The 26465-nt window shown below is 37.4% G+C and overlaps 1 protein-coding gene across 5 annotated transcripts in view; it reads left to right on the forward strand.

Moving 5' to 3' along the window:
- LOC126762200 (protein still life, isoforms C/SIF type 2) overlaps positions 1–26465 on the forward strand; it is a 361392-nt gene that overhangs the window by 83522 nt on the left and 251405 nt on the right. For all 5 annotated transcript variants that reach the window (XM_050478764.1, XM_050478760.1, XM_050478761.1 and 2 more), the window contains exons 3-4: positions 24342–24487; positions 25001–25280. In XM_050478764.1, the coding sequence (XP_050334721.1) occupies positions 24342–24487; positions 25001–25280 (426 nt within the window). The remainder of the gene's footprint in view (positions 1–24341; positions 24488–25000; positions 25281–26465) is intronic.

The following is a 26465-nucleotide window of genomic DNA, read 5'->3' on the forward strand; positions in this document are numbered from 1 at the left end:
TGTTAAAAAAACAACGCAAAGCTAACTTGTTTACATTTCATCAAAATATAATTTTTTTGCTTTCATAAAACCGGTTAAGGTATGTGCTTTGGTCCTCAGACTGTACTCTTGTGCATTGTCTTTAAGTAACAATTCACCGTCTCTAACTCTTTCTAATTTTTCGAGTAAGTCACTGTTTCTCTTTTATGGTATCCCATAGGTTCAGAATAGAGCTCATGTAAGCTTTTACCGAAAGCTTTTTGGATCCGTGAAAGCTTTTGTCGAAAGCTCTTTTCTCTTTTAAGTCAAAACTTCAACCTTTATAGTCCCAACGAGTTGCAAAGAATTTTCGACAGAAGCTTTCAAAGATCCAAAGAGCTTTCGGCTTCAAAATATATCACATTTTAGGTAATTCCTTTAACAAAAATATTGAGAATAGAGTTGATTTAAGCTTTTAGCGAAAGCTCTCCGTTTTTATGCGAACTTCTGTTGGAAGCTTTTGACACTTTGGAGTAAAAACTTCAACATTTATGGTTCCAACGAGTTTTCTTAGTTCTAAAGAGCTTTCGAAAGAAGCTTTCGTAACTACAAAGAATTTTCGGTAGATAACTTCTCGAAATTTAACATAGATTATTGCCAAAAGCAAGGCTATATTCTACAAAGAAATTGTTCAAATCGAATCATTATAGCTTATAGCTGCCATAGAAACTAAGAAGCGCACCTTTCAAGTGTATTATATGTATGTAGCTTCACTGCAACTGAACCGTTTTTTTTTTCTTGTTTTATTATAACTTTGCAGAAATCTTAGTACACAGTCTTTACTTGTGTTAGATAAAATAAATCACCTCAAAATCAAAATCAAGTAGCATTATTTTTTGTTTGTAAAGATTAAGCTCACTTAATCCCGTTGATCTTTCGTGCGCGGCATTACATTTTTAGGCACTCAACCAAATGGCATTCCCTTCAGCATCTCTCAAAAATTAACAAAATTATAAATATATGCTTTTGTTTTTGCCTCTGTCACTCTTTATTTTGCGAACTTCAAAACATCCCCGTTGCGTGATAATTTGTATTTAATTGAGCGCAGCTGCTGCTGATGCTAAAACAATGGCCGTTGCTTTCGTAACGGTCGAAGCGAGAGACACAGATAAAATCCAGTTTGACGGTATTGCCACGGTGATTAAAGCCTCAAGTGAGTTAGGAGCGAAAAACTTAACGGTTAAAATTTTCAGATATGCTATAGAAAGAATAAGAAGAAGACAAAGAGGGCAAAGTGTTGAATAGAAAAGTTTTAAAATGGCTATAGGGACCCACTTCCACTCCTTTATTTTTTCAACACTCACATAATTATGTGTACAAAGTTTGAATACCTTTTCTTCAAGTCATTAGAGACCATTCAGTCACCAGCGTAAGAAAGTTGCAAGATGGCGTATATACTTGGGGTTTCTTAGCAAGTTAAGCTGATTTGCGACTTTGAAACTTTTTCCAAACCCTTGCTATAATTATCTTTTATGCGTGAGAAACTTGGAAGATTTAAAAGAAATATTGCCATATCACATGCTGGAAATATTATATTAAACCTTAATTATATGGTATATAATGCCAAATTATCTCAATCAATGTGGTTGTTGTAGTTGGTAAATGGGTCGAAAAATATTTTTTCACTATCTACCTCCCTAAGATTTTAGAATATCTTGATGATTGTACCCCTAGCATTTTTCAGTTGGAAGCGCTCCATTAACCTTGACCTCAAGGTATCCACTTTATTTTATTCAAGCAGAAGTGGCTGCCACGTTACTTCGTTATCATACTGATTATAAGATGGTTATAGTGGTATCATTTCACACTGCAGAGCTAAGAAAGTTGCCAAAAATGGCACCCTGAAACTGGTAACTGAGACCCTTACCTTTATCATCGACACTGAACGAGTCGGTGCTCCGCTGGTTATCTGCATTCTAGCACTAGTTTTATGCACTTCTTTTGAGCTTAGTAATCGTTGGTTAGCAACTAGCACTGGACTGATAGCCCCTGTCCCTGAGTGGAACATAAAGTATCCATTGAATTAGCAACGAATATTTCGCCGAAATGACAGGAGTTCTAACTGCTCCAACACTGCATTTATTGGTACTTAGCCAGTGGGTTTAAGATTTTGGAGTGCGCAAATTGCCAAAGCTTCACTGTCTGAATAGAAGCGGCATTGTCCGCTTAGACTTTAGACTTTACATATCCCCATCGAAAAAGTCTTTGGGTATGATATCATACGATCTTGGTGATCAACTGTCCGGCCCAAAACGTGAAATTATCTCCTCACTGGCTGTTCTCTCAATAAATCTATTGATTAAAGCGATGTGCGAGAAGTGGCGCCGTGTTGCTGAAGCCAAATGTCGCCAAGATCATGAGCTCCAATTTCTGGCATCAAATAGTCGGTTATCATGGCGCGGTAATGGTCGCTATTGATGGTTATGTTCTCACCGGCATTAATTTTGAAGAAATATGGACTGATGATTCTACTGGCACACAAATAACACTAAACCGTTGCTTTTACTGGATGAAATGGCAGCTTTACATCTCTTCAAGTTGCTCTTCGTCTCAAATGCGGTAATTTTACTTGTTTACTTACTAAGTGACCCAAAAATGGGGCCCATCGCTGAACGAAATTTTTCTCTAAAACGTCGGATCTTCTTAGAACTTTTAAAGTGCCCATCCAACCGATGTCGCTGGTCAAAAAGAGGCTATTGAAAAGGTACCTCTACTTGAATCACCCGTTACAAACTACACAATAATATGATATTATCCACCTCAATGGGCTTGCGACTAGTTCAGGGTACTTTGTGATATATAATGGTCTGTTTGATCCATACTTAGCGGTCCAAGTGGATTCATTTGTAGCTTCACGAATATTAGATTTTTTTCCTAACCTCTCCTAACCTAGCTCCAAAACTGAGTATCCTAAACTTTCACCTAGTCATCAATTAGAGTAATACTGATTTAATTTTATTTACTAGGAAATATGTTACATAGATATAGTTAGGTAGTTTATCGCGTTATAAACTATACATTTCTCACATAATGTGCTTTCCAATTTTCAACGATTAGAGTTCAGCATTAAGATTTCATATTTTTTGACTTCCCAAATCCATTAAAATGGCAAAGGTGTTCCTCTATCGTCGTGCAATCGGCGGCTAGATCTATGGTCTCTGCGCAAACTCAGTAAGCGTGGATCAACAAACAGCACCTGTGCGGTTTCGAAAGCCTTCTTGCTCAGAGTTAAACGAAAAAGGTCCATGAAACTACTGATCTTATTGGTACCCACGTGGTATGGCTAAAGATTTTAGATTACAAAACTTGTCAAAGTTGCAGGGAGAAAAATTAGGTGGACACTAGACACCTTCTCCTTCTCTGGGATAATCATCTCTCGCAGTCCAAGTAGGATTATTCGTAGATCATGACTAACAGCTTATTTACCTAACCTCATTGGTTCAAGGCAAAACTATGAAGTTTTCTAGATCGGACCACTATATCATATAGCTGTAATATAAAGTAAACTCTCGCAATCAAGTTCTTATATGGAAACTTCTTTAATTTTTAAGGGTATTCTAGCTTCAGTGCAATGTGAGTTTATAAGCTAGTTAATGGCAAAGCTCACTGGTATTATCTAAATAGGGTTTTAGGAATCATTAACCTGAGAAATGACTAAAAAAAGTTCAATTCATTACAAATTTTCTTTATTTTTATAATAGCTAGAACGTTGCATACCTTTAGGAGCATCGCTCATATCTATCGAAGTCGTGCACCTATTGATGCTAAACTTGGCTGATAGAAAGTCCTTAGATAAAGGAGTTACGAGCCAGTAGAGTTGCGTTCACCAACAAACTCTGATCAAAATCAATTTTTTCACGTTTGCCAAGTATTATACTCTCAGCCGTAGCAAGTTTTCGTACCTGAAAATATGATAGGCTATAAGCTAACTAATCCTTTATACTGAGTATAAAACAGCTGCTAATTTCTGAGTCGGTTTCCATACGTAAAAGTTTATATTCCAGCTTTTTGATATTCGGTCTTACAGCATTTCTGCTCCAGTTTAATACTGCTTGAAGGTTATAGATTCAGGTATAATGAGTAACTGAACTTTTGTCACATTTAATAACAGGTGATAAAAATATGTTTCTTTACTCTGAGTGTTGGTGGAAATATTTATTTTATAAATTGAAAATTTTATTTATTTAAACTTATTTTGGTATCATTTAACGTTCTAGTTTTATAGTTAAGTCCATAAATGATTATACAATATGTTCCATCTACTTCCACGCCGCATTTTCATTACGCTCAACTATTATATAAATATTTACTGCAAACATAATTATAATACCGCTATTTATAAGCTATTAGTATAGCATTTCATGCATTATTTTGGCAATTATAAACAACTAAAAGTTTATTTCAATAAACTCCATTAAAATTGTGTAGCATTTAAGTCCCCTTCAAAGCGCGGACGCGCTGAAAATGTTGCACTAAATCAAAATTTAGAAAAAAAAAACCGAAATGAAAACTAATTTAAGTGCAAATTTCCGAAAATTTAATTTATTATTAGACAGATAGAGCGGGAAATAGTAATTTGTGTTGTAGTTCAGAGTTTATGGAGGCGCATTTGATAAGCGTGTATTTCATTGGCAATAAAATCTAAATGAGAAACTAAATTTGCCACAGATTTTTATGGCTACAATGTGTGAATTTACAACTTTGAAATATGCAATCACATTTAAATTTGCATTTATTACACATATTTACATTAATATTATACAAATAGCAAATAGTATTAAATAAAGCTATATATTGTGGCAGTAAAACCGTGTAATAAATACAAAGTAAATATGCGAAAAGGTGGCAACTTAATAAAAATATGATAAAAATAAGTATAAACTCTATTTTTGGTTGCAACAAAGCTATAATGCCCTTCACAATTCAAAAGTTTCCATGCAATAACTTGATTTTGAACGGTCATTTTGTATGGCAGCTATAAGCTATAGTCATCCGATTTAAACCATACGTTCGGAGATTATAGCTATGTCTGAGGTAATGGTGTATACCATTTTTCGTGACTATACTTTCACAAATAAAAAAGTTTTCCATACAAGAACTTGATTTTGATCGATCAGTTTGTATGGCAGCTATATGGTATATCGATCAGATCTTAAAATTTTTTTTATATATTGTAGCGTTACTTTGCCGAATTATCTCTGCTCAATTTCGTGTCGATATCTTTTCAAATATGAAAGTTAACCATACAAGGTCCTGAGTTCGATCGATCCGTTTGTATGGCAGCTATATGCTATATTGATCAGATCTTAAAATTTTTTTTTATATATTGTAGCGTTACTTTGCCGAATTATCTCTGCTAAATTTCGTGTCGATATCTTTTCAAATATGAAAGTTAACCATACAAGGTCCTGAGTTCGATCGATCCGTTTGTATGGCAGCTATATGCTTTAGTAAACCATTATCGGTGATTCCTACAAATAATCATCTTCTTTAAGAGAAAAGTTGAGGTGCAAAATTTCAGCTTGATATCTCAAAAACTACTGTGGATAATGCAACGTCGCATACTGCATTGATTCTTCATGAGTTTGCCGCAACATTTTCAATCAATATCGTGCCGCAACCACCGTATTCGCCTGATTTAGCTCCATGTGACTTCTGGCTATTAAAAAATCAAACGACAAAGCCTTACTATTTTTTGCTGATACCCTTTAGGGTCCCTGCCTTTTATATATCCCATCCTTTGAGTATTACAAACTTCGTAGCAAATTGCTCTTGTGGTTATTAGTTGAAAAGTCCCCACAGATCATGGTGATAATTTTCTGCAACTGGATTTATCAACAGTCCAGTGAGCCTAAGCACTGCTATCCGACCGAAGGAAATGACTGGGTTAATTAATGCCTCGAGAAATGCCTATGTCTTATAACATTAAAGTTTGCTCGTGTCTATGAGTTTGTAAATAATTATTTAGGTCTAACCATGGGTAATGGAGCAGACGCTACTGACATCTCAACCTGAGCCGTCACTCCATTAAAATTTTATTCCATAAAAGAATATAAATTTTGCCGCCTGGAATAAAAGAATTTTTGGAGTTTTTTAAAACCCAAACAAAATAAATGAGCACCCTGTAATTCAAAGAGAACAACCTAAACGTTCGCTTGCCACACACCTTTTTCCACTTATCCAACATTATTTTAATGCCATATATTTCGAAAACTTCAGCTGAAGTAAAGCGCACAACAACAATTTAAGCACAATGTCGAAATTTTCCATTGACTATAATCACTCTGTGAGCACCCATACACATACATACATACCTACAGTTATATGGTGTTATATGGTATCTCGGTACGCACATCTTTTCGCCTAACTATCACATTCAATTCAATTGAACAAAGCAAGAAAATCAGCGAACAATGAACGCGCCAACGAAATGCCAGACATTAGTGCGCCAATTTTCCATTTCATTCCACAGTTGAAATTTCGTTTACACATTTTAGGTTACAATTTAGACGCTAATGATAATTGGCGTGCCAGCAAATTACAATTCATAGCGCATAGGCGAGATGCGAGCACGCGGCGGTAGCGACGACGACGACTCTGCGAAGCTCAAACAATGTGGAAAAAAGCGCTGAAAAGCTTGTTAGCCAACGGAGATCACGCTGTGTGCAGATGACGAGGGTGTTAGGGGAGTGCTTTAATGTGATATTGTGACTGATGCTGCCGCTGGACTTTGAAGTTGTTGACATTTTGCAAGCAGTTGTTGTTGGATTTTTCGTTGTTTTTGTTGTTGGTTTTTGTTGTTTTTTTAACTTTCTTTTTGTGTTTTGCTACCATTCTCGCTGCTCAAGTTGAAAAGACCCGACACTCAGAGATGTAGATAAGCAGTTATGTTTAGTAGGTGACTGGAGGAGCTCACTTGAAGGAAGACTGCTGAAGTAATGTTAAAGCTTGAGAAAAGGCGGAAGGAAACGTCGAAGTTCTACAAAGTATATACATATCTAAATGATTAGTTTGACGAGCTGAGTCATTTTAGGAATGTCCATACGTCTATATATACGTGAACATAATAGTCCTTTACTTTCTGAGAAATCGATGTAAAATTTTTTACAACCTCTTCTCTCCCTAAGAAGCTGTTCATGTGTTGGAATTGTCGATATCGGACCATTATACCATATAGCCGCCATATTAATTGGTCAAATTGTTCAAATCCTTATACCACAACTTATTTATATATCTTCACGGTATTTGCTCATCTTGAGACCAAGCATTCATTATTGGATAATATTCGACCGAATAGAGCATGTTCAGCACGCAGTGAAGAAAATATAGCAGCCGTAGCTGAGACTGTACACGAAGATCATGGACAGTCGATTCGGCGCCGTTCGCAGCAACTCGGACTGCCGTATGGAACGACATGACGTCGAGATCTTAAATTTAAAGTATACCAAATACAGCTTCAGCAAGAACTGACGCCGCTCGACCTTTTCAAGCGACAGCGCTTCGCTCTGTGTGCTCTTGAAAAGTTCCAAGAAGATCCGAAGTTTTCTTTTTGGCTCGGTTGGTATATAAACAAGCAAAACTGCGCATTAGGGACGAAGAGCAACGTGAAGAGATTCAAGAGCTGCTATTTCATCCAGAAAATACAACGGTTTGATGTGGCTTGTGGGCCGATGGAATTCTCGGTCCATATTTCTTCGAAACTTATGCCGGTGAGAACGTAACCAGCAATGGCGACCGCTTTCGTGACCGACTATTTGATGTTTGAAATTTAAGCTCGTGTTCTCGGCCGCATTTGCTTTCAACAAGACGACGCCACTTCCCACACATCGCATCGATTAACGGACTTATAGAGGAAACACTTCGGTGAGCAGATAATTTCACGTTTTGAGCCGGTCGATATATGATATCACACGGTTATACTTTTTCTTGTGCGAATATATAAAGCCTAAAGTCTGTGCGGAAAATGTCGCTTCGATTCAGCCTTGGAGCAAAACATCACGCATACCATTCGCCAGTTACCAGTCGAAATGCTCGAACGAGTCATCGAAAATAGAACTCAACGGATGGACCAGAGACGCAGCCGCGGCCAACATTTGAAAGAGATAATCTTCAAAAAATGAATGCCAAAGAATGTGCTTTCGAATGATAATAAACATTCCCCAACAGATTTGAAATTTCGGTGGTTTTCTTTAAAAAATTAGGAATCCCCGAAATTCAAAATCATACTTGTGAAGAGCATTAAAGCTTTGTTCCAACCGAATTCAACAGTCAAATAAACTTTTCTATAAAATCCTAATAAATTATAACGGTTCACCTCCGCCTGGATTACACACTCCCTCACATATCTCTGTAGTTTTCAACTATAATTGTTTTTATTGGCAGTGAATGCCGACAACAACAAAAAAACCATCTTTAGTCAGCACATGACATTTAACATAATTAAACAAGATTAAATTCCATCAAATACAAAACAACAGCATGTGAATAATCGAACTGACAGACAGACAATCATGCTGTAAATAAAGACATGAATAGTGCAGATACATATGTATATACAATATATGTATGTCAAATACGCTGCACGCTTTGTCATTGTAGGACAAATGAAACGAAAGGACATTGCTGATAATTGATTTTTCAGAGAAGTCAAGCATGTTATAGGTTTGTCACAAATCGTGATTGCCAAGTGAAATGCCGACAAGCATACACACATAAATACGCTCACATGTATATAGCACATATGTAAGTATATGTATGTTTACATATGTTTCTACAAGCTGTTCAAAGCAAAATTTCTCGAAAGCTTTTCAAAGACATATCAAAGCTCAATTGGTGGTACGATTGTAGTGAATTTATAAATTTGTGGCTATTGCGGTAGTATACATACATCAGGAAATGAATGCATAACTGCAGTTCATGTCAATGTCTGCACAATTATGTCGTATTAATTTCCTTTGTAGCGGTCATCAAAGGCACAGCAGCTGTCCAGCTACCAAATTCCAGTAAATGAATTTCACATTTATTTTTTTTTGCTTTAACCATGTCTTTATTTTTTTAAGCAAAAGTAAATACGTACATAAAATTCAAAAAAATGTTTAAAAATAAGTTGCTATTTTTATGCATATAAAACGCTTTCCAATTTATTATTATTACTTTTTTAGGATGGACTTCCGAATTGAAGTTCATATCACTGATAACCTCTTTGAACGAAATTTCAACATGAATTTCTCCTCATTTTTTTTTTTAACTGAATGCCTTCTGAAACGTTCAAAACTTGAATTTTCTGTTATGACGCGCTTCATCTTCGATAACTGAAAACATTTTCCGTTAGTATTTGCCCAAAAATAGATTTGAGTGAACATTTTGACATACTGATCATAGCTCTAAATGTCCTATAATCTCGGCATTGTGAGTTTACATTTTGTCGTAGGACCAGACCGTAAAATCGGTAGGTCCCCTTATTTTGACATTCTGAGATGACATTTTTCAGCAGCAGCAGATTGTGAGGTCGGTAGGTTGTCCAATTTAGACATTGTGACTGCATTGTAATCACTACCAAAGCTGTCTAGGCAAATTTATACTCCATTGTGATCATTTTCTTTTAAAAGCCCGAGAAAACCATGTTGCTGCTAGCATTTCTGATTCACTACTATTTTATAAGAGATCTATGTTTCAAATGGTGAAAGAAAGTCGCAATAATTGCTCCGAAATCCCTCCGTTTAACAGCACAATATTGCTTTTTTCTTGATTTGGTCTGGGAAACTGAAATTCCAAACTGGATAACTGCTACAGATGTTATTATCATTTTTGAGTTTCCATCAAGGTCCGTCCTAAAATTTGTCTTATGTCTAAGATCCTTATTTCTTGTTCATTATCTTTCTTCTTCATAATACCAAATTTCCGAAAACCAAAGAGGAAGAATGTGAAAAGTCAATTTGACATTGTGTTTGATGCCACCTTCTGTTGTTTCCAAGAGCGTTTTCGAATAATGTAGTTTATCGGTAGTAGAATCATATGATGGCCAATCTACACTTTAGCGCTCACAGAACTTATATTTCGAACAAAGGATGAAGAAAAGATCCATATTATTGGCTGAGCCTAATTGTGCTGCCACGTCTATTAGTACCTTAGCCAGCTAGGTGCTGCAATACTCTCATAGAACTAGCTTTCTAGACTGCGGTAAAGGCAAGAAGGCGTATTTAGAGCTTTAATTTGCATACCAATGTACCATCTCATCAAGTTTGATCCGAACTGATGAAAATAAAAATCATTTTTACGCATTTGAATATAAATCTCTTTTATTACCTTCAAAAGAGACTCCTTTTGAGCCAATACAATCATGCCAACAATAAGTACAATATTCCCAACACTTGTTTTGAGCCTCGGCTCGATAGCCTAGAAAGGCCTACGGTCAGCGACTACAGCGAATGACTTCTATTGGCTTCAATGGATGCGAATTTTTCAGTTTCGAAAACAGTAAGAAGTCACTGCGAACCATATACTGTATATCGAATACGATGGCTGAGCAATGATTCTCGTGCATTCTTTATCACTAATCCGATCGTTACGACGAATAGCTTCACCTTGACTTTGATCGACTTTCACCGACTTTGATGTGGTTTTTTCGGTTTGTGCGGTTCTTCGGTTACTATGCGAAAAAAAACAGGCGGGTCTCTCACTTTACCTTGCCTTCAAACGAATGTTTTTTGGCTTCCCAGAGTATACTTGGTCTAAACCCGGAAGACGTGAGCTGCTTGAGCCAAATGTAAAATAATCGTTTCTAGCCACTCCCAAGTGAATGGCTCTTCAGATTGCACCGACGTCTTCGATAATTCGTGAAAATATCTCGTCAAATACAAAAGTTTTCCATACAACCATTTCATTCCGATAGGACAGTTTGTATGGCAATCATAAGCTATATTGGTCCGACATCAAAGGTGCCGGCAAATGAGCAGCTTCTTGAGGAGAAAAGGAAAAGGTGCAAAATTTCAGATTGTTATCTCAAAAACTGAGGAACCACAGCCCTAACTGACATGGCTAAGTCAACTCAGCTCGTCAGGCTAATTTTTTATATATGTATATGTATATGGGGTCTACGACGTTTTTTGGTGTTACAAACTTCGGGGCATACTTAATATACACTGTTCAGGGTATAAAAACTTAATTTCGGGTCAATTTGACCCATCGTCGTTGCCGTCGGGTTAAATAATTTTATTTCGAATATTTTTATTATTTAGATTCCATATTTGAATAAGTTACCAAAAGCAATAGTCATTTCGAAAAATGTAATTATTGCTTACCAAATCGCAGTCGCAACACCTTTTGCTTACTGGGTTATAACAGCACCGCTGCAAAAATTTCATTTTGCACTCATTACCAGCGATGTCTGGGGCAACCGCCGGCCAACGAGCGGCATTAACTACGTGATTACAATTCACTTTTACGTCCGTCCATGCAAATGTCGGTGCGACCAACTGGCCTCGCCAAATATCTATATGCCGCTGTTTGTTGTTTGTGTATGTGTGTATATCCGTGTGTCGTTGCTCAAACAATTTCTCTGCTCGACTGAATGTTGCTATTATCTCGATGTCTGTCCAACTGTCTATATGGCTGCCAGCGCTGTCCATTTCGTTGATTTCTAAGCAAACTTTGTGTTTCCTCGTTTGCATGACTGTATGTGTGTGTGTCTTTGGATTATCGCTCATTCCCACGGGCATTCGGCGTTGGGCGCCGAGACTCGCCTGATGTCCTAATAACGTTTTGTTGCGCATTGTTATTAAAAATTCGACGCTAGAAATTTATGGGGCAATGCTCCTCCGCGTTTGTATGAGTGAGTGTGTGTGTGACGGCGTTTGCTGCAAATGGCTGGGCTCGCGGCTTCTCTTTATCGAAGCGCTGTGCAAATTTGTATTCAATTTCAATTTGTGTAGTCCTGATGCTGGTGATTGACTTTAAATAGATTGGCGATGGCGTGAATCGAAATGGAAATGACGGCTAAAGTAGAAAGGCAATTGATATATGGTGTAGGAAAAAATAATAATAATTTCATGAAATAATTGTGCAATTTTTGGGGCAAATTTTAGTCCTGAAAATATATTATGTTCTAGTAATATTATCGATTTCCTTTGATCATTTAAGAGATCTTCAATATGTCAATTTATCGCGCATACAGTCGATTTCGATTTTAGTCCTTTTCCCTTTTTGTCCGATCCCACTAGATTCAATGAGTTGTCCGCCCTGGCATCTATCGGGAGTAACTTGAGAACCACCCGTTCGAAACGCATGGACTCCTTTGCGACACTGAGAGGAAGAACTCCTTGTTTAGGAGTATCTGATCTGGTCCTCTCCAGCCTCGTCAGCCTCCAGTCTTGGGTGTGCAAAAAATTTTTACTAACTGGGTCAAACTTACAGAGAACAAATCTTTCAAAAATGGCCGAAATTGGACCATAAATTTTCAAGCGCTCAGGACAGATTATGTGAATTTTTGATGGTTACGATAAGGAGACCTGATGCTAGGGATAAGGAGACATCGCTTCACTAGTACTGATCTCACTGTCAGCGAACTCAAGGCTAATACCTCAGTCCCACTATCGGAGTAGATAGTCACCACTTGGAGTAGGAGCAGCTAACTCCGGTTGGAAGACACTGCATTATATTATCAATATCAAGATTCTCAAGTCTAAACTTGGTTCATAATACTTTACGTAAATATTGCGAGAGTATAAAATGCTTAATTTCTGTCAAGTTTCGCTATTTCACCTGGATGTCTAAAGCGATGAGATCCGAAGTGTTTTAGCTTTCATCAGACAAAGTGCGGCATATTCGAGAATGAAGTTTTGAGATTTCGAATGCAACTAGCATACAGTAAAATGTTCTCGTCTTTCATCTGGATGTCCAAAACGATGAGATCCGATGTGTTTTAGCCTTGATAAAGGCAGGATTCAGTGAAATGTTCACTCTTATCGCATGAATCTTGACTAGTATTCAGTTGGAACTCCTACATCCATTGAAAGTTGGACTTTGCTGAGAGCGAATAGTTCACTAGACCTCTTATGATTTTTCCTAGGCCAGACGAAGATTGCAACTACAAAGCTGCTAGCAATTGCCCGACGCTTGTTGAGCTGGTCTGCGGTCCAACAATCCAGTAGGTAAGCGTAGGAAGCCAACTGGCCTCTCCTTCGCTTCTATTCAGCAGTTATTGCGACGGAGCCTAGCAAGCTCATCAGCCTTACAGTTTCCTTCAGAACCGCTGTGGCCAGATGCCAAAACCAGTCTAATAAGGTAACGAGGTACTATGCTAGAGGCAAGGAGACATCCTTTCACAACTCTTGATCGCACAGTCAGCGAACTCAAGGCTAATATCTCTTCCCCATTACCGGTGTGGATAGTCACTACTCGAAGTAGGAGATATTCTGCTACCTTCATGGCAGCTAACTCCTGTTGGAAGGCACTGCTTTGATCAGGAAGACAGAAATTGGAGCTGAAGGATAGTTTCCAACAGGGCTCTTTTCCACCGGCCCTTCTCACAAGCTTTGATCTATTCGTAATAAAACTCACCGCCGCTCTCTTCCAGCGAGCTCTACTCATCCATGCCTCCTTCAAAAATATGCGAGCAAAGAAACTGCATACATCCAGGCTGGGATCGCCGTCTTGGTAATCCACGTACTTTGGAATGGAATCAAAGTTTACGATGTTTCCAGGTGACCCAAGTCGTACTGTATGTACATATAACTGATCAGGATGAAGTGACGAGTTGAAATCCGGTGTCTATCAGTCCGTACAAGTTGTAACTTCAGTAAAAATTAAAATAAATTGATGAAACTTGGACCACATGTCCTTCCTTACTTGTTTTAAGATATAATCACTTTTTTTACTGAACTGTACTTCTACCTCAAACTCACAAAACCGTACGATACTTATGTACGTTGACTGTCAAAACTCTTAACTAAAGCATCAATTAAATACCAATTACAACAAAACTCATTTAACATACATTACAAATACATAAAAACTTAGGAAAATACAAAAATGTGACACCATAAAAATAAAAAAAAAAAAATCCACTCCTCGTGTGAGAACGAGGGTTTGTAAGCACCACCTTGCCACACATCCAGAATTATGCAAATCGTTTCCATTTATTATTCCACTTCCCTTCTTTCTCTCCTCTCTGCAACCGAAGTGTATTCGCTTTCCCTTTATACCCACATACCATCGAAGCACCAGCGAGGGCAATGCGAGCGACAGACTTTTAACAATACGAGTTGCTGCGAAGAAAGCACCGAACAAAGTAGAATGCAAAACCCTATTTTCCCCAACACACAACAACAACTGTAGCAACAACGCAGCCTCGTGATGGTATGAAAAATGCAAAATATCATCGCCATTGTCGCGAAGTGCTGACCTCGGGGACACCGCGGTCTTAACCGCTTGCTCAGGCAGCGTGGAAATTTTTGGTCAAATTATTCCACCAAAGAAGGCTCCAGCTCGGCTATTAAGTGGTGGAAAATGTGTATGCGGTACATACGCGCGGCGAGAAGACATAAAAAAGTGTTAAAATTAATTCTGCTTTGTTAACGAAATGGAGGGGCAAGTACACAATATTTGTTTAAAAAAATATGGCTTTGCCAACTTTTATAGGCGAAAAAAGTTTCGTCAAAGTTTTCGCATAGTTTGCATGAGAAAAGTTTCAGCAGCCGCACCGGAGCAACAGCCGGTGGCATTGGCAACCGAAGCAGCTTTGAAAAATAATACATGCTGAGCACTTTGCGTATTTAAAATTTATGGAAGATTGTAGCGTTTACAGTTACATGTGCTTCAAGGTTGTAATTAAATGTAAGAAAACATTATTTACTTTAGTTTTTACAGACGAAAGTACAACTTACATAGTTTGAACTAGATTAGTGGTGTTCGAGAGACGGTGCCGTAGATTTTTCTGCATTTCCTTCTTGAATTTTAAGACTTCGATGACATTTACAGCAAGAAAAATCCGAGAATTGCGAATAGGAAATTCCTAGAAATTTCAGAAGAATAATGAGGTTGCCCAATACACTTGTGCCAAGGTTTTTTCCAATCCTAGAGACAGTTGTTCAAGTCGAATTCCGAAATAGCTTTCAATGCGCGTAGCAATCCACGTTTAATGTCTTCAATCAACTCAAAACGGTTTCCCTGGAGTGGTCGTTTGAGTTTTCTGAATAGCCAGAAGTCGCACGGAGCTAAATCAGGTGAATGCGGTGGTTGTAGCACGATATTGGTTGAAAATTTGGCGAAAAACTTATGAAAAATCTATGCCGTATGCGACGAATAAAAACCAAGAGTTGTCGGATCATAATTCCGTCCTCTTTTTACGAATAGGTTCGCGCAAATGACGCATAACACTCGAATAGTATTCCTTGTTGACAGTTCGGACGGTTGTAAGGAATTCGCCTGCACCACACCTAGATTTCTTCGATTATCCAACTGCCAACATAACCTTGATTTTTGACCTGCTTTGACGTGGTTTTTTCGGCTTCAGCTCACCTTCGCCACGATACTCGGCAGATTGATCGTCTGTTTTCAGGTCGTAAGCATTGCTCGGTAATAATACGTTTCATGACATCCTGGTAATCGAAAACCATTGTTTTACAGACGTTAACGCGATGCTTTTTTACGTAGATCTCTGACTGTTAATCGTCGATTGTCAAGCACCAACTACTTTGTTTTGTTGACGTGTTGATCATCACTTGATATTGATGGCCGTCTTGGACGTGGTTCGTCGTCAACGCGTTCTCCACCCCGTTGAATAATTTTTAACAATCAAAAATACTTGCTTGCGACAAAAAATTATCATCGAAGGTCTTCTGAACAATCTGAAAGTTTTGTTAACAGAAATCTGATTCTCCAAACAAAATTGATGGAACTTCTTTGTTGAGTAGTTTCACTCATCGTAAAAATTGCCAAATGCACTTTCACTTCAGAAAGGCAAACTACTAACACTAATGATTATTTTAAAAGTCTTACTATTTTTTTGGATTGTCGGGATTCGGCAATTCCGGCTAAATAAGAGTTCAAATTACTGTAATATCCAGAACGTAGTTATATCAGGGATCCTCTAGATTCTCAAGACAACTGTAGCTCTTCGCCTGCTATGGGTGATTGTTTAACTCAAAGTACGATACTCATTGAGAGGTAGTCTGTGAAGATGCTAATGGTTCCCTTGTGAATGGCGGTTAATGCATTAGTTGTGTCCGTAATGTTGTCGTTGTAATCAGGGAAAGACCTTCAGATGCCCCAAGGAGGCAGCTTTCACAAGCAATCCTTTGTCTGCTGAGAGGCATTCAATAATGCGGAAAGCAGTGTTCTAACATTTCTGAAGCTTTTTTGTTTACATTTCATCACATCCAGGCGACCAAATCAATACTACATAGTTCACAACCGGTCGGTCGATTGGATTTCATGTTTTATCACAGGTGCTGCTGGCTATCGACTTAAGGGTTCAGTTATAGGTTTGCGCTTTGGCAATACTTATAATCGTATGCAAAGTGAAGGAGCGCAGGGTGCCATGTGTAACGCCTAAAATCTTATGGTTGTGTACAATCGGAATTTTAATGCTATCGACTGTAATATTAAGATTCAATCTGTATTCCTTGTAGAGAACTGAAATGTTTGTTACAACATCATGTACCTCATATATCAAGCTCAAGAAAATTTTCGTCGAAGATTAACCTACTTTATAATCATGATATTCTGTAGAGCATTATAGCTTTGGACTTCTTATGAGAACTTTTCGACATCTATTGTTATTAATTGGGCCTGATGTCACGTTATAACAAGCTTTCCCAAAACCATTGAATTAAAATAATCTATGCTTTGCTATTTCGAGAGATAAATGCTTTCAAATTGTTTTATTTTGATATTTTTTCGCGGGAAGGAAAACTTCTTTATTATACAAGGTGCGTTCCAAAGTAAAAAGGACTTTAAAAAAACAGAACAAATGGTTTTTTCGGCAAAATCAAATTATTTTATTCAAAATAGTCTCCTTCTGCTTCATTACAGCTTTTTGCACGATCTAAAAGCATGTCGAACGAGTGTTTTAGCTCGTTGGCCGGTATGGTCGCCAGTATGCCGGTGCAAGCCTTTTGAATGGCCTCTACGTCTGCATAACGCTTCCCTTTCATGGGCAAATGTATTTTTCCGAAAAGGAAGAAGTCGCACGGTGCCATATCAGCTGAATACGGGGAGTGGTTAATGGTTAAAATGTGATTTTTGGTCAAATAATCGTCCTTCGAATGTTGGATTCTGCGCAAACCTTTCGTAAGCCGAAATGTTCGGTCCAAATGCGATAAATCGATGTTTTGGAGATGCTCAATTCCATTTCCATGAAATTCAATGATGATTTCGGCTGATTTTTGATCAATACACGCACAGTTTCGATGGAATTTCCGGTGATCACGGATTTTGATTGGCCCAAATGTGGATCGTCATTTATGTTCTCTCGACCACTTTGAAAACTTTGAAACCACACGTGCACTCTACTACGGGATAGGCAATCATCGCCATAAACTTGTTTCATCAATTGAAACGTTTCGGTAAAAGTTTCACCAATTTTAAAACAAAATTCAATGTTGGCTCTTTGTTCGAATCTCATTATCGCACTGATAACACAAACATACTGACACTTAAAACGTAATAATTTCACTTCCAATCTATGAAATGTCATGAAATTCTCACTGGACAATTGACGAAGATAGCAGATTCTAACGTACCAGTCGACATATAGATGGCGCCACCAGAGGCGCTAGATTCAAAAAGTCCTGTTTGGAACACGCCTTGTATATTTAAGTAGAATATTTTAAAAACCTGCAGTTACGACAAGAGTTGACTCTTATGAACTTTCTTATTATGAGATATATCTTGGCCTATTTTTCACCCTATTTGAACGTCAAAGGGAGAAAAATTTAAGAATAAAAAAATTGTGCAAAAAACGTCAATGTATTCAATGAATTCTTCATGGACCTTCGGGTTTGTTATGAAAAAAATTTTCTTGTGGAAAATTTTCTTTTTTTTGGTTACAAAATTTCGCAGTTTAAAGATACTATAGTTGGAAACTCGTTTGGTTAGACCAAATTATATCTCCAAGCCTCGCTGATTGAAATGGATTAAAGAAACTTGATGAAAATTGAAGGATCGTTAATATTACTATGGTAGTTTGAAGGTCAGCTTGTTTATTTTGAGACCACTGCTACCCGGAGGTATCTACCGTAAACCTTATTAAAGGAAACCAATCCACGAGTATGCTGATAATAAAAGCCATAATATATGGAGAAAAGACGCTTTAAAGTCATGTCTTAGTCAAAAAGTATTGCTTTTTAGGCACAGCCAAATATTTCTTTGACCTCTGCTTATGTCACTGCTCGCCAAAATATTTTTGTTTCCTGAAAATGCGCTAAATTTTAAATCAACTCTGTAATAATATTTGCTTTGCTTTAGTTTTTATGTTTGTGTTTTTTTTTGTTTTTGCTTTATTTTTTGCCAACTTTGGAACTCATTACGAGACTTCAAAACGCTCACAGAAGTGCGATCACATTTCCAGGTATTACACGTAGTACCTTCCCCCCACCGGGCGCACTACCTTTCCTCCCCACGAATAGCCAAAACTTTGCCATAACATAAGCCTAACTCAAAGGCTTTATAGTTGTTGTCGTTATTGTTGTTCTTATGTAATAGTTATGTGCCAGCGCAAGTAGCTTGGCACAGGAAGCGCTGGTGGTAAAGGCACTGACTGACAGCAGCGGCAAGGTAGGGCGCGGGATTGGCGTTGGTAGTAAACTAGCGGAAACGGAAGTTGGAGCACATGAAAAGGATTTCTGCTCGTTACTCGAATTCGCAACGAAATCAGTAACTGGAACTGAAAAACCAGCAGGAGGGAGGGTTGGCAGAGGTGGAGTGAATATATAAAGGTAAATGTCAGGTGTGTTATATGTGGGTGTGTGTGCGCTTGTGACGGCCGTTAACTGCCTGCCTGCCAACGCGACTCTCTCTCCCCCTGTCTCTTCTATATCTGTTTGTCAGCTGCCGCTGTTTGCTGCGTCGCTGCACGCGCACACTATTTTCGTAACAATTGCAATTACACCGGTAACAATGACATTTGCGCAAAGTTGATGACTTGAGAGAAATTGCAAAAAGGGTGCGGAAGCCCCGCGCGCGCTGCGCTGTCATCAGGCAAGTTATAAGGAATAAAAGCATATAAAATGGCGACTTCACGCACAGCAATCCTGTTGAAAGGTTTGCTGAAGTCAGCTCCCAGCACAAAGGAGCCCATGCCAACAACAACAACAACAACAAGAACCGCTTGGCGGCATGATGACAGCAGACACTCAAGGAGCGCTGAAGTGAGTGGGAGTACGCGTAAGCCAGTTGTTGGGTTGCGGAGGGGGGAGGGTGGCTGACGCAAACGCAGCACCTGATTATGAAAAGTTAAATGCAATCAACTCGTCTCAACTCAGCTCAAACTGAACTTGACTCATGTTGGCAGTCGGCTCAGCATTAATGGGCGCAGCCAGCGAGCTAAAGTTCGAAAATGGCTATAAAGTTAAATTAAATTTGATTTGCCGTGAGCAGCGCGCAAACTTTGACACTCTGCTTTACGGCCAGTGCAAATTCGCAAATTTTCATGCGTCTACTTTTATATTTCCAGAATATGGAAGGGTTGTATGTGCTATTTGCAAGCGATATGTTTTATGAGCAATTTTCTGTGTTCTTTCCATTTAAATTGCCAGACACAACGCAAAGAAAACAAGTGGCGTCGAAATAAGGCAGCGAACAAGCCAAATTAAACTGTTTAAGTCAGCGAGTGAAGCATACCTTTAGGAGCGGAGAAAATATTTTTATTTTTTAGATGGTTAGGATGACTTTCTGGTGCTTAAGCATTATTGTGTTGTTATTTTTAACATTAGATATTGACGCAGTGGTAAGGCATGTGAGCGTAATACTCTTTAGACCATGCCAGTTTTCAGCCACATTATTAAGGTGTACAATATCTGTTGCAACACTGAATTTCAGTCGGATAATTTAATAACTGTAGGCACCAACTACTAAAAATTAAAACCGTTATATGGGAGATTGGCGTAAATTTCATCTAGTCGTGGCCATGTTTGGACACGATGATGTTATGGTAAAAATACTCGAGAGATTTAAATTTCAAAAGATTTGAAAAGATTAATCAATAAAATCTCTTGGTCCAAAAAACCATGTTGCCATAAATGACTGGTAGGTTTTCAATAGTTTAGAACCACATAACGGAATCGTAAATCGATCATTCGAAGTGCCATAAAAATCAGATAATAAGCAAGTAACTTACGTACATACATATATACTACGGCAGATGGGCGTAACTCTCATTGGACCATGCCCATTTTTGTGTACATTAGAAGCGTACCCAAAAATTATTGCGTCACTTAATTTCGGGCTGATATCTTAAAATTTGTGAGTGCCAGCATCCAAAACTGAAAACTGTTATATGGGAAGTAGGCGTAAATTTCATCCGATAGTGCCCATTTTTGGACACGATAATGTTAGCATAAAAAAACTCGAGGGATCCAAATTTCAACTGAATAAGTTAATATTTAGTTATAATAATAATATTTAAGTATAATATAATTTAGGTTAAAAAATCTTTATATGACTGGTGGGGTTTCACCGGGTAAAATAAATTTCGGGAAACCGTAACACGATTCCCTAAACAACACAATATTAGCTGGTACAAACTCCATAAAAAGGTAGCTTCTTCTTTCAAGTCCGGTTCAATCAATAATGTGTTGAAAAGTCACATTTGCAAAGAAATAATCTATTACATAATGGCCATGTGTAATTTACCCAACCCTTTCAACGCATTTTTCATTCGAACTTTTACACTTAATTCCTAAAGCTAATAAAAACAAAAACAACAAAAAACTTAATGTCCACATTAGAAAGGTGTACTTTATTTGAAGCTCAATGCTCAATTGTCCTAAGCTAGCAAAAGTCATAAAAAATTCACACACAAAGAAAATCCACTTGAAAACGAGACGAAAGTTGCAGTTGATGAAATACGAATGAGTAGCTGGTGATTTCAACTTTTTATTAGCAAATATATACAAAAAAAAATTTAAAATAAAAAAACAACAACAATTTACGTCAGCGTTGCTAGAGAGTTTTTTCGCTTCTTCTATGTACTTACACACACGCCTGCGAGCACAAAAGCGACCACACACACGCGTTTTTTCTATACTTCGACTCACATGCGTGCGCTATGGCGTATACGTAACCCCACACTGAGTAGCTGCTTGGTTGAGTGGGCGCAAAGCCTTTGCAAGCACATATCCGACTGCATGAGCTAATGAAAATTTCGAAATGTTATACCAACAACGCGTTGAAATTTAACCCATAGTGCTTTTTGTTGTTATTGCAGCTCAACTAATTTCACCTCACATTGCATTCGTCGCCTGTTCGCCATGATCGCCATAGCACCATGCAGCATAATTAAATTCAATTTATCACCCATCTGTTTTATAATTAGTGAATTTTACTGCGCAGCCACAAGCATCAATAAATGTCACTGACGTTTTGTTGGCCTGATATCTCTCGTTTTTATTGCATACTCATTTGGTTATGTAAATAAACTGCTGGTGAAAATGGCATGCGAGAGTATTTAATGAAATTACAGTTTTAATGTGGCTTTATTCACATTTATTGAATTAATTAATATTTCTAAAACTAATAACTTGTCTGTTTATGATTTTTTATTAAATTAATTTCAATATAATTGAATTTAAATGTATGTTGCTGTGTGTATATTTGGAAGTCAGAAAAACGTTTGTTTGGAGTTTTTTTTTTCAAAAGACATTTAATTTATTAAATTAATAAAAATAATGCAAATTTACGAAATTTAATGAAGTTTAAGAATCGGTAGCTTATTTTGAAATATTTTTCATACTCTTGATTGCGTAGCCGATCTCTACAAGAAACTTCGAAAAATTATTGTCTAACGGCGAAGAAGATTTTTCCTTCAAATTTTATCTACTGCGGACACCAAAAAAAATATTATTAGTTAAAATTTCGATTTTAGGCAAAATGGCAACTTTCCTAAAAAAAATTTTTTTTTTTTTTTGTAAAAAAAATTTACACTTCAGTGTGGCTTGAAAAATCGAAGTTATTATCAAAAATTTTATCTTTCTATCATTATCTGACAAAAATATACACAAAGTGAGAAGAAGAATTTCTCCCACAGTGAACTTAATTTACGCTGGATGCGCCATATTCTTGCAATATCCTTTTCAATGAAATTACGTCCGTTGTGCCTCTAGTGGGCATCCTTTCAAGTTTTCATGTCTGTTGGGTTCCAAGATTTGTGTACTGTGTCCATGATAGAGCTGAGCATTTACAGAGAAAGCAGATAACCGTTTTCGTATTCTCTTCTGCGGCAAATATTGTCGTAAAGCCAATTTTTAGCGCATGGCCTCCCAAAGACCAGCGCCCCGTTACATTTGCAGTAAGTCTGTATATTAGGTTGTAAAATATCCCTTCCGCTTTTCTGCTCTTTATTCAATGCTTCACAAAAAGTGTTACAGTGATCGGATTTAGTTCAAATATGCACCGTTTCGTTCGATAATCTTTTTCAACTAGACGGCAACTTCATAATACCCACCTCGTAGAAGCCCTCTCCTTATTTGCGAAGAACTCGGACAGCCACTTTTCACAAGCCTCTTTTGAGTTCAACTTTACACCAATAAGGGCGTTCGCCATGGACAGGAACAGGTGGTCAATCCCATCTTGGCCACTGAGACGATTCACCGACCTTCGACCACGACCGCTTTCGCTTGATATTGTCGTATGTAATCCATTTTTCGTCGCCAGTCACCATCCGCTTCAAAAATGGGTCGAGCTGATCCAGTCCAGAAAGTTTTTTTGCGTCAAATCATGCAGCACCCAAACATCAAGCTTTTTTGTTTATCCAGCCTTCTGCAGATGGATTAAAATGGTTTGGTGACTAACTTCCAGCTTCTGGGCGATGTCACGAGATGCCACATACGGGTCTAACTCCATGTTTTCCGTGATTGGATCGGCATTCGTCGTCACAGATCTTCCGCCGGCTGGCTTATCTATGGTGTCGTTTTCACTCGCTCTGAATCGTCGAAACCATTCCTCTGCAGTTCGAAGTGATAGAGTACTATCCCCCAAAAATTTCAAATAGCGCGAATTTCGGCGTTAGTGAACTCCATGTTTACACGTCTATAACTGATCAACTCAATATCCAAATAATTAAATAATATCTTGCAGCTTGTTATTAAGTTCTATCTGCTCTGAGCTCTTTTTTTTCTCCAACGGGAGATATATTGAGATTGAGTCCGTCTCGGATTCGCCTAAAGAGGCTTCTAGCTTTGGCAACTCGTTTTCCTTTTCGTTTCTGTAATTGTTCCTGTGACCGGTTACCCAAATTATGGAGTAATGGAGTTTACCTGTCAGTGAGCGGAAAGCTTTTCGGCAGTTTTTGGCGATGCTGGAATCAAGCTGTGGTGTCGACAAAGCCAGTAAGGCGGACTTGGCTATGAGTTTATATAGTTTCTTTCAGCATCCTCCCATAGTTGTTCAATAGAACTCCACAGGCTTTCTTTATACTTCATACTTTAAGTATTTTGCCCTGCTGGACAGAGAAGGTGTTGTACTACTAGTTGAGGGTATTTGAATTTAGAACCTTAATTAAATTCATATATATTTGTTCTACTCATGAAAAGCATCAACTTTCGTACAGCTCTTTCCATAAGCTCACTGATTGCGGAAGGAACCATCCCTGATACAATCAAGACTATATCTTCTGTATATACAATTGTTTTCACTCCGCCTCCATTGAAGTAGTGTTCCATTTAGCACCATGTATATCAAAAAAAAAGTCGTGTGAAATTTTCAGGTCAATCAGTCAGAGGATATGGTTCAATATAGTTCAGTTGATACAAAAACCTCCTGATTCGAATTAAAATATATAAATATAGATTTGAAGTTCGCCAAACCAATTAAATTATCGATGTATATGCGATCTTAGGAGTGTTACAAGTTTTTTTTGTTTGGGTTTGGTTGTAAACACTTCCTCATTTACAGAATAGGAATATATAGAGGTTATATACAATACTTAATTGCCACCAAGGTGGCATTTGGAATATCAAACCTAATTATAAGCCCTCCTAAGATAGTCGAAATATCGATGAAACCGTTTTGAAGTATTACGAAAAGGAAGAAAATTCTTACTTATTCGAAATTATTTTATTACTTCTCAACAGATCCATTAAATTTTGTATTTACTTTTCATTTAACAGATATCTGATGATGATCGAATGAGCTTAACTACAGCCGTATCTGATGAAGATGATGGCGAAAGTGTCATGGCGTCACCATATAAAGCAAAGGCAACTGGAACTGCTGCTTCCTCATTCAACTGTACTGGCGCTGTACGCAAAGCCGGGTGAGTCATATTTTAAATACAAGTATGATTAAAATGTGGAAGAAACGCATAAAAAGAAAGGCTAAATAATCGAATCTAATATGTCAGTTAGAAGATTTATAAATATTTATTTCATTCAAAAAAAGGAAAACTTGTCATATGTAACAAATTATTGTAATTAGGGTATCTGTCCTTGCTAAGCTGTTTTTGTGACAGGGAATGTGTCTTCGCTAAGCTGCTCTGTAAATCAGTGTTCCAAACCCAAATTCAGACTGATAATTCACTTCTCGATTTAAAAGCAGTCACAACCAAATAAATATGATTGGAATATACTAAGAAAATGCACCAACTAATATCAAAATCAATAATATCATTTAATATAATTACGCTTAGCTTTAAAAATAAACGTTCCTGCATTTTGCTTGCGCCTGAATGTATACTATACAGTTTTACAATAATTTCAAAACTAAAACTATTTTATTTTTCAACTAACCACCACGTCTTTAAATGTAAATGTATTTTTGTAAATTTCAGTTTCTTATCGGTGAAAAAATGGCTACTCCGCAAAAAGCATCAAATCGAATTGGCACGCAAACGAGGCTGGAAAGGCTATTGGGTTTGCCTCAAAGGCACCACACTACTCTTCTATCCGTGCGATTCACGTGAGGGTCGTAGCGTTGAAGCGGCACCAAAGCATTTAATTATTGTTGATGGTGCGATTATGCAACCAATACCGGAGCATCCCAAACGTGATTATATATTCTGTTTGAGTACAGCATTCGGTGATGCGTATCTATTCCAGGCGCCATGTCAGGTGAGTGCATTAAAAGGGAGTAGAATCCATAACATACACACATCTACATATATACATTATATATATATATATTTGAATACTCTTATATCAACGAGCATACTTGCTTGTATCCGTAGCAAGCATACAAACCTACAACTGTTCAGCAGGAAACCCAATAAATAAGACAGGCGTCGAGTAGTAGTATCCATTAGAGATATTGCTTTCACTATCAGTATTATCAACGGCTGCGCTATCATCTAGCTCAATCAGTCATATACTCTTGCATGTATACATATGCGTTGCCGTATTAAAGCTGTTTGAGCAAGATATAAAACTTAAAGTAAATGAAATCAAATATTGCATCGCTTGCTTCTGGTGTTAGGTAAATTACGCTGTAGTCTTGCTAAAAGAAAATACATCAAATTTTCTTTTCCTGTAGTAATTAACACACACTCGTATAGAAATATTTCGTCTGCTTTATTCCCTTTTATATTTGTACGAAATTTTAGTTGTTTAAGTCATACTATCCTATTGTTATCCACTCAAGCTGAATAGTTTTAAATAAATAAGAAACAAAGGAAGGCAGAAAACGTTGCCTATCTTTAGGATCAATACGCCAGTGGAATCATATTTCAGCAAAGTCACACACCACATATTCCTAATTTATTGGCTACAAACTGAATTCGGTCTAAAATAATGCTGTATTCAGTGATTATTCAACAAAATTATCAAAGTTTTGCCCTGAAACTTTGCTTTTTTTGTGTGCCATGATTAACATACTTTACTGATAAAGATAAAGTTGTTGAGGCCTGCCATGAACGAAAAAGAAAACTAAAATTATTGAAACAAATGATTATTCAGTTGGCCTTGTTTAGGTCTCTTACATTGTTTCAATCCTATTAATAACAAAGTATCACAATTTTTAGTACAGTGTAATTAGAAGAATAATTTTGAGAAACCAAAGTTAATGGAAGATTGCTTCTTTAAAGTCCTATACACATTTCAAGGCAAATATTTATTTAGGGTATTTGCAGCCAGTAACACCCATATGAACGGGCCATTTACATAGATCCCTTTTCGAGATATTCCCAAAAATATTTTTTCAAAGGCTTAAATCGTACCTTAAAATGTCCCTCCGTCAAAGATATACATATTTCGTGAAGAATTTTCGTGTATGTTCACGAAGCAGTAGATTATGGCATACTT

The sequence above is a fragment of the Bactrocera neohumeralis genome, chromosome 6, assembly GCF_024586455.1.
Source record: "Bactrocera neohumeralis isolate Rockhampton chromosome 6, APGP_CSIRO_Bneo_wtdbg2-racon-allhic-juicebox.fasta_v2, whole genome shotgun sequence".
In the NCBI taxonomy this organism is placed as follows: Eukaryota; Metazoa; Arthropoda; class Insecta; order Diptera; family Tephritidae; genus Bactrocera; species Bactrocera neohumeralis.